At 33.9% G+C, this 9,284-nt stretch overlaps 1 protein-coding gene across 1 annotated transcript; it reads right to left on the bottom strand.

Moving 5' to 3' along the window:
• Positions 1 to 341: 341 nt before the first annotated feature.
• Positions 342 to 7,355, bottom strand: LOC115889371. The gene is made up of 4 exons (XM_030909355.1): positions 6,944 to 7,355; positions 6,184 to 6,401; positions 1,129 to 1,248; positions 342 to 978 (listed from the first exon to the last, which is right to left on the bottom strand). Exons 1-4 carry the CDS (start codon positions 7,107 to 7,109, stop codon positions 706 to 708), a joined length of 777 nt encoding a protein of 258 aa, XP_030765215.1. The 5' UTR covers positions 7,110 to 7,355; the 3' UTR covers positions 342 to 705.
• Between the last annotated feature and the right edge of the window lie 1,929 nt (positions 7,356 to 9,284).

Genomic DNA, 9,284 nt, shown 5'->3' with positions numbered 1-9,284 from the left:
TTTTACATATTTTAAGATTTTTTATAAATTTATATAGGGTGTTTCATAAAATATGACCACTGAGTAGGTAATCACGATTCTGCTTAAACTGCTTGACGTTTAAAGCTGATTTTTGGCAAACGGATTGACTGTGGGATGTAGAGGTTCCATAAGGAGGGGTTTCTCGAATATCAAATTCCAAGAGGGTGAAAACGCCCTCAAATATGACAATATTTGTAATTTAAAAACGGTTAGTCTTTCGGGAAAACGCTTGGACAAACATAATTTATTTGGTTTTATTACATAAATAAAAATAAGTTATATAATAATATCGCCATATTGTTTTTCTCATGCTGACATAAATGTGAGAAAAATTTATCCAGTTGGTATGTTACTGGAAATTCTTGCTTTGCTTTATCATCGCCATTACAAATGATTAATTCGACGCGAACGAAGTCGCTGGTACACGCTAGTAGGTACATAAAGTTCTATTAAATAATCGCATATCGACTGACTGTGTGCTAATCATAGATAAAGTAGGTAGTAATTATTATAAACTTTACTTATAAGAGCAATGTTTGCAACTTATTTGGAACCAAAATGGTACACTCATTTGTAGATGATTCGATTCGGTTCTTAACTAGTTCTTTATTTTATAATTTAAATGTTTCTAAAATTTTAGGGATATCTTAATCAAATATATTCCCAACAAACACAACATGATAACTATCTTCCACTCCATTCGGAAAAACTGTTTCTTGTTGCTGTCCTGCCGTCGACATCGGATACGATGATGTCCCGCTTTTTAGTTATAACTTTTTTTAAAATATCGGCGACGCTAGTGCTCAAAATGGCGTTCAAGCAACTGGTGCTAGACGACTGCTGGGTGTTTTTCGACATTTGCTTCGGTTTTTGTAGAGATTGAGAATCCACCACGCAGGATACGGAACGCTCTCTATTTAACACAGAAGAACCGGATGCACTTTCTATAGGGTTATTCTGAAAATAAAAACATACAGTGTTTATTTGATTTTGTACGAAAAATACAGATTTAATGTAGGTACTTATGCATTGAATAGTAAATGGGGTAATGGTAGTATTGTATTACAAACCGATTTTAAAGTCAAAATAAAAGCACTCTACACATACCTTAATAGGTAGAGGTTGAGAGTAGTACGACTCGTTTGAACTGTCATCCATTTCGTTTCTTTTCATTGCGCAATTTAGTATATCCATTACTCTTTGGGAACACTTCATTGCTTCGTTAAACTGTAAAATAGAAAACAAAATATATTAATTTGGGAAATGTTATGTAGAGGTGCGTACTATAGGGTTCAGAATCGGGATTTGGTTCTTTTGAGACATCAAAGAACCGGGACTCGAAATTATTAATTTCCGGTTCTTTCGGTACTTTCGAGACTCGGTAACAAAAATTAAAAAAAAACTTTTTGTACATGCGAAAGTCCATTGATCCTTTCTAGCGGTCGAAAGCAAACTCAATTATTCTTCCTTTAGTACGTTGATATTAGCATATTATAAAGTTTTGATATGTTGGGATTAGACACACCAAAAGGAGACTTTTCAAAATCACAAGAGTTCTTAACTTTAAAGTGTAAGCTTCACCCCAAAAAACCACCCCCAATACGTCCTTAAGTGCAAACCTAAATGTAAATATATTCAAGAACATATTTTAACTTCTAGAGGATGGCTCAAAAAGGGCTTCCTTTCAGAGCACTTGACATCCTTTATTTTAATCCTAAGATATGAGTAAAAATAGCAGGTTTAGTTGTTTAGTAAAGTTAAGAAAAAACTCAAAATTTAAGTGAGGATGCTTGTGTTTTGTGCAATACTAAATAATTTGAAGCATGCTTTTTCGAACTGCAAAAATACTATCAGTGAAACCCGACCTTTTTCGAAGTAATTCTGTTTTTTACCAAAAATCGAAAGTAATTCTGTTTTTTACCAAAAATCCTCAAAAAGCTTTGTCTTCGCCATTCGTTAGTAAAAATAAATCAAAACGTTGTTTAGTATTTTTCGAGAATTTTATTCCCATCATCAAGATAGTTTGAATGAGTCAAATAGCAAAACAACATCCTCTGCACAATAAGGCCTTAAAAGCCAACATCATATGACATTGGAAACACAAGGAAATTTCCTTTATAAAATATTAAAATACATATACTTCTAAACGACGTTTTTTTTAAATACTAAAGCTCATTGCTACATTGTTGTTTCGAGCTCGATATTTTTCATTTTATACATTTTATGGAAAGCACTGTTCATTAAAATAGTGTATCCTTTGTTATAGGGCTTGTTTCTCTCTACAATTTCCTGTCTCACAATGTACCGTTTGTGTCGGGGAAGGGATTATAGTTTCATAGTTGTCGATTTTCGAAAGATATTAGTACATATTATTTCGTATATTTTTCATTTTATGGAAAGCACTGTTCATTAAAATGTTGTATCCTATGCTATAGGGCTTGTTTCTCTCTACAATTTCCTGTCTCACAATGTATCGTTTGTGTCGGGGAAGGGATCATAGTTTCATAGTTGTCGATTTTCGAAAGAAATCAGTACATGTATAAATATTATTTCGTATATTTTTCATTTTATTGATTTTATGGAAAGCACTGTTCGTTAAAATGTTGTATCCTATGTTATAGGGCTTGTTTCTCTCTACAATTTTCTGTCTCTCTCGCTTTTTTCTCAGAAACCGTCGGACCCACAAAAAATTTTATACTTATTAAAAATATTCCTTATAAAATTTGCTACAAAAAAGGCTCTATTCATTATTTATATTTATCCAATGCATTTCGAGCAATAACCATACAGGTACAAAAGTACAAAAATACAGGTCGCCTTTCAAGTTATAGTCTCCCAAGGTATTTTAACGTGCTAAATATACACGCAACAGATATAATACTGTATAATATAAACAAAAACATTGCCTATTCCACTAAACTAAAATTCATACTTTCATCTACATATTGTCATCGTCTATAGTTTCTAGAATTTGCTCAGTATTCGAACAACTTTGCCCACGACAGGTTCCGCACATAGTTGTACATTTCATGCCGGCTTTAATGCAACTGCATCTTTTTACACAATCTTGTTTACAGTTGCACGTTCCCAAGCAAGGCTCCCTACAGATGATTGAAGTTTGTATAGTTTCAGTACAAACCTCTCTCCAGCTTTTTCAATTTCTTCAGGTGTTGACTTTGCGTTGTTAAAAATATCGACGATACTATCAAGGTCTTTTTCTTTATTAAATATTTGTACGTGTTGTTGTTTTCCTTTTCCAAAAAATCCGCGTGAATAAATAAAATTGATTTCTTTAAATTACGTATAATACTGGATTATTGCAAGAACAACCTATAAAACCCGACCAGTGGGGCTGGAAAAAAATCAACAACACCCTGTCACCTTTATATACAACAGAAGCGCCCGTCCCTGCTTCAATTATGTCATTAATAACGTGCAACTGCAAACAAGATTGTGTAAAAAGATGCAGTTGCATTAAAGCCGGCATGAAATGTACAACTATGTGCGGAACCTGTCGTGGCCAAAGTTGTTCGAATACTGAGCACATTCTAGAAACTATAGAGGATGACAATATGTAGATGAAAGTATGAATGTTAGTTTAGTGGAATAGGCAATGTTTTTGTTTATATCTGTTGCGTGTATATTTAGCACGTTAAGATACCTTGGGAGACTATAATTTGAAAAGCGACCTCTATTTTTTTTGTACTCAATTTTTCTAACGGTTATTTCTCGAAATGCATTGAATAAATATAAATAATGATTAGAACCTTTTTTGTAGAAAATTTTATAGGGAATATTTTCGGTAAGTATAAAATTTTTTGTGGGACCAACGGGTTCTGAGAAAAAAACGAGAAACTATCGAAGAGCGTATTGGGGGTGGTTTTTTGGGGTGAAGCTCACACTTTAAAGTTAAGAACTCTTTTGATTCTGAAAAATCTCCTTTTGGTGCGTCTAATCCCAACATATCAAAACCTTATAAATGTTTTTCGTCTATTCGGCTATTTTAGGTCTAATATAAATATAAATATATTATTTCTGAAGTTCTTTTGAAGTTCCTAATGTGCAGGTATAATTAACAAAAATTATTGAAGTTTAAATATATTATTTTATTATTTAGTATAACGTTGCTAAAAGTATTAGCACAGTATTAGTTATATTTATGTTATGGTTTTTAATACGCATTTGCATTTTTTATGTTGTTTGATGCAAATTTTACGTTACTTTCGGTTTTTTCTTCGCTTATGTTCATTTGTGTTTATGATAATTTTCTCATGACTGATTACGCAATAATTTGAAATTATTTTTATTTAAAACTCAGTTTTCTATCGGTTTTACTTCTGAAAACCATCCCTTGCTTGCTGATTGACAAACTGAACAATCATTGAATAAAATTTTGCTAGTACCGACCAAAACGGGGTAATCCTGGTTCCTTAGAAGCATTGTTCCGGAAACCCTAATTAATACTCCCAATCACTCTAATCGGAGTTCGGAACCGGGAAAACCCCGGTTTTGAAAGTACAGGGAATTTCCGGATCTTTTTGGCCATCACAGAACCGGGCCTCGAAATTAATTCTCGGTTCATTAAGAACTCGGTAACAATAATTAAGAATTTTGTTACGTGAGAAAGTCTTTTGATACGTTTTACCGGCCGAAATCAAACTCTTCTAAATAAGGAATGATGCTATTTCTTATTGTTCTTTTCTCTTGCTTCTTTTCCCTTCTGAATTTTAAATATCTGATGTTTGAATATATAAATATTTGCATTTTTAATTTAAAAATGTAGTTTTTTTCTCAAATTACAACTGGTTTATGTTGTTTGATGTGAATATTAAGTTACCAATATTTTTTTTCTTTGCTTGTCTTCATGTTCATGTTAATTTTCTCACGACTGAATTGATATTTTCATTAAAAATCTCAACTTTTTATCGATTTTACTTTGAAAACCATCCCTTGCTTTTTAATTGATGAACTGCACCCATTATATTGAACAAAAATTAGTTAGTACCTAAAGTACCGAAAAAACGGCAGATCCCGATTCCTAACAGGCGCGGTACCGAAATTTCCGGTCCCGAAAAACAGCTCCGATTCCTGAACAGATCCGACGAACGAAGGCCAACAAATTTAGTCGAAAGTATTAGGGTGCATCCACACTATCCTAAACACGACGTTTCGGCGTAACGGCGTAACGACCTTGAATAGATTTCCAGTAATTCTGTTGGCTGAAAAATTCATCTGTCAGAAATTTTATCTGTCAAAAGTTTCAGCCAATAGAATTACTGCAATTCAAGGTCGTTACGTCGTTACGTCGATACGCCGTTTTTAGGATAGTGTGGATGCACCCTTAGTGTTTTATTAGCATTGTGCTAAACGCTAGGTTGACACGGGTAGTGAAGTAGGTACGCTTAAGTCTTACAATATTTTCGTGAGATACAAAAGTATCAAAAGGCCATTCAAAAAAAAACGAAAATCGTCCAGCGATCGTATGCTGTTTACACGGCAAACGTTCCAGTCTTCTATATGTATACTGTGTAGTTCATTTAGTGGAAGGTTGTACACTAATGAGCCAAATATTACGACATTAAAGACGAGTGAAAATAATTAATTGTGGCAATCATGTCAGTAGACAAACTAGAAGAGTACGAGCTCACCAAAAACAAGATGGCGGCCGTTCATAAGATGGTGGCGGTTGATGTGGCCTGTCATTTGCCAGTCATGCTTGTTGTGGTGGGGGTGGGTTTTGAACCGCTTTTAAACTGCTTTGAACCGCTCTTGAACTGCTTGGAACCGAATCAGTACTCTACCACGCTCCACTCACGACTATGACAACAAGCTTGACAAGCGACGTAAACAGACGCCATCTGATAAACGGCCGCCATCTTGTTTTTAGTGAGCTCGTACTCTCCTAGTTTATCTACTATTGTGGCATCTTTCGTATTGATTCGTTTTGGTTCTTCTTTCACGAATCTACCGTTGACATGAGGCATATAGTACACGAAAGTGTGGGACACGAGCGTGCTTCACTACCCGTGTACCCGTAACCTAGCTTAATGTACGGGAAATTTTGAAAGTACGTTAAAACCGGCTATATACGGTGCAATTCAGTTGGAAGGTTGATGATCGGTTGGGTGAAACATCGGGTGAATGGCAGGTGACATGACTTACCTCGTCGACCGTTAGCATGACGCATTCGACTGAATTCTTCTCTGTGATGTCTCTTTGGGTACTCCCTTGACTCTTTCTGTCTTCCGAATTTTCTTCGGCAGTCTTGTCAGCGCCATCGGAACTGAATGTTTGATCAGTAGAGAGATGATGCAGCCTGGCGTTACTGTAATTCAACCAGAAATTGTTCCACTCGCCTACTTTGTTGTCCAAGTCTTGGGCTGTTAAAATAAAAGTATTTGGATAGTTGATGACGTATGGGAGCATCGTTGGGAAAAAGTTTGCGGTTTTGCAAAGAGATATAAATACATTTTCAAAAAAAATGCTTTCTGTCATTGTGCGAGGTCGGATTTTTTAGGACTATCTTCATTTGAATTTTCAAGTGTCTCCTATAACATAATTACAATTTTACAGGCTTAGGTTACTTACTGGGGACAGCCCATATCACAAATACCGAAGTCTACAACAGAATAGGCAGAGAGAGAGAATTGCTCAATATAATAAAAATAAGAAAAACATCATACTTAGGGCATATATTGAGAAATGAAAAATACCACGTCTTACAATTGATAGTTAAGGGTAAGATTGAAGGAAAGAGAGGTCTCGGCAGGAAGAAACTATCTTGGTTGAGAAACATCAGAAACTGGACTCACCTAACTTTTGAAGAACTTATAAGGAAAGCCGAGAATCGTGAAGATTTTGCCAATGTGATCGCCAACCTCCACGAAAGAGACGGCACGTAAAGAAGAAGAAGGTTACTTACCACCAGGGACGCTAGAAACAGCACTACCGAAGTATTCACTGTTCACACTTTCTATCCAGCTGAGGTAACTGGAACTCGATGGAGACATGATGTTTCTTTCGCTTGTTCTTTGATCTGTGGTAGAACTTCGGGAAATATAATCAGTATTATCTGACGATGTTTCCATGGCACTGAATGTTCTGAAAAAATCTTTCAATTAAAGCAAATTCGCAATATGCGATTACAGCATGTCTTTCAGAAAAGAAATATCCCGTCAAAAATATAAAATATAAGAAATGAGTTAAGTCTCATGTAAAACCATGTTATTAAACGGCATTTGGAGAGTATTAACTTTTTCAGTTTCCCCGTTTCAGGCCTATTAAAAAGGTGCGAGCAACCGTTCTCAAGATATTTGGAATGGAAACAAATAGAAATTATCAATATAAGTCATCAATGACAAAAAATAAACATGTTGACTATTCAGGGTGTTTCAAAAAACATGTGCCATCTCTCGGGAGATTCCTTACGTAAAAATAAGATTTATTTTTCATATCAACATAGGTCCGATTCTGCTTTGTTTCGTAGTTACAGGGTGTTAAAATCTTAATATTTTTTCGATTTATTATTATTTCCTTCCAAGTACTTTTAGCGTTTCGAATTAAATTTTGAGGGTAAAAGTTACTATAAATGCGACATATTTTAAAGTTAAAAAAGTGTCGACATATTCACCAGGGACGTGCATATGGGTTATCACTGGAATATTTTTCTAAAAAAAGCACGTACGCCACTGGCTTTTTTTTTATCTTGTTAGAGAAATATTTTAAACTGTTTAATGGCCGATTAAATGTTGTCTTTTGATATTTTGTCGATTTCGGCCTCCTTGATGAAATAAACACAATTATATTAATTTGCGTTGATCCAAGTCTAATAGTAACCTCTAAAAAAATTTAATATCATTAACATGATAAAGTTTTAAATAAATACTCATTGATTCCTCATAAAAAAATATGAACAAAAGTTCCTATAAAGATGGGTATGGAAATGCATAGTTTTAGAGTTACAGGATCTTAAAACTTTTTAAAGTTAGGTTTTTGTAATTACCTTAAATACCATTATTTTTTATTTTAAATTGCTGTAGGTTAGACTAATCGTAATAATAACTAATATTAATAATATTTAATATTAAATTAGGTAAATTTTATTGTGATTAATAAAATTGCGTTTATCACATCAAGGAGGCCGAATTCGACAAAATATCAAGAGATAACTTTTAATTGGCATTAAACGGCTTACACAGTTTTGATACCAAAAGAAAGAAGTGAGTAGCACACATGCTTTTTTTAGAAAAATATTCCAGTGATAGCCCATATGCACGTCCCTGATGAATTTATCAACACTTTTTTAGCATTAAAATGTGTAGCACTTATAAGTAACTTTTACCCTCAAAATTTCATTCGAATAGCCAAAAGTACTTGGAAGAAAATTATAATAAATCGAAAGATTATTAAGACTTTAACACCCTGTAGCTACGAAACAAAGCAAAATCGGACCTATGCTGATATGAAAAATAAATCTTATTTTTACCTGAGGAATCTTCCCACGAGAGATGGCACATGTTTTTTGAAACACACTGTATACAATATGATCGAAAAAAAAACGGCGTCAGCGATGGCTATGAAATGAATATCGCTGTAATTTTATATATAAAATTATATGGGGACTGTCATCGACCCTCATTTCTAAGCCAATTGGACGCCGTTTTTTTCGATCATACGGTATTTATGATAAATTTGAGAACTTTTATATTAACTTCTAATCTAAAAAAATAAATTTTGGGAAATTTATTTTTTTAAATTAATCATAAATTTTTCTATGATAAATTTTGAACTTGGGCCATAAAACATTTCCAAATTTAATTATTTCTGTCTAATAAGTATCTAGTCAACAGGTTTAATTTTTGACAGGGTTGTAGCGCTTTTTACCAAGAAACCGTCTTTACGTAAAAAAACGGCGGAAATGTCTATTGTCTCACTTAGTAGTGTAATACAGGTACGGACAAAAAATTATTACTCTTCAAAACAGTTAAAAAAATGTAGGTGGCGCCCCCTACAAGTGCGCGAGTCATACCGGGATCAAAAAACTCGAATTTCTCATATCAAGTAACAACCAGACATCAATTTTTATCCAAATATCGACGTCAGCGGCAGTTCAGAGATTATTTAGAAAAAATCGAAAAAAAATGAAACTTCTAAAGTCTGTATGTATCTCCGAAACGAAGAATTTTAGAACATATACATTTATAAGAACTTTTTTACTTATTTTTATCTGCAGAATATGCTGCCGAAGTTCCCCGAATACTTAT

Source organism: Sitophilus oryzae, unplaced genomic scaffold, assembly GCF_002938485.1.
Source record: "Sitophilus oryzae breed Bouriz unplaced genomic scaffold, Soryzae_2.0 scaffold_1177_pilon_pilon, whole genome shotgun sequence".
Lineage (NCBI taxonomy): Eukaryota > Metazoa > Arthropoda > Insecta > Coleoptera > Curculionidae > Sitophilus > Sitophilus oryzae.
The sequence above is the reverse complement of the archived record's forward strand: the minus strand, read 5'-3'. Positions and strand labels throughout refer to the sequence as shown.

What these genes read in the sequence shown, in the direction of transcription:
- LOC115889371 (XM_030909355.1), bottom strand. Translation starts at nt 7,109, where the DNA reads ATGGAAACATCGTCAGATAATACTGATTATATTTCCCGAAGTTCTACC. An exon ending in TGTTTCTAGCGTCCCTGGTG is followed by an intron (nt 6,402 to 6,943) that starts GTAAGTAACCTT and finishes TTATTTTAACAG; the next exon opens with CCCAAGACTTGGACAACAAA. An exon ending in CTCAACCTCTACCTATTAAG is followed by an intron (nt 979 to 1,128) that starts GTATGTGTAGAG and finishes TTTTATTTTCAG; the next exon opens with AATAACCCTATAGAAAGTGC.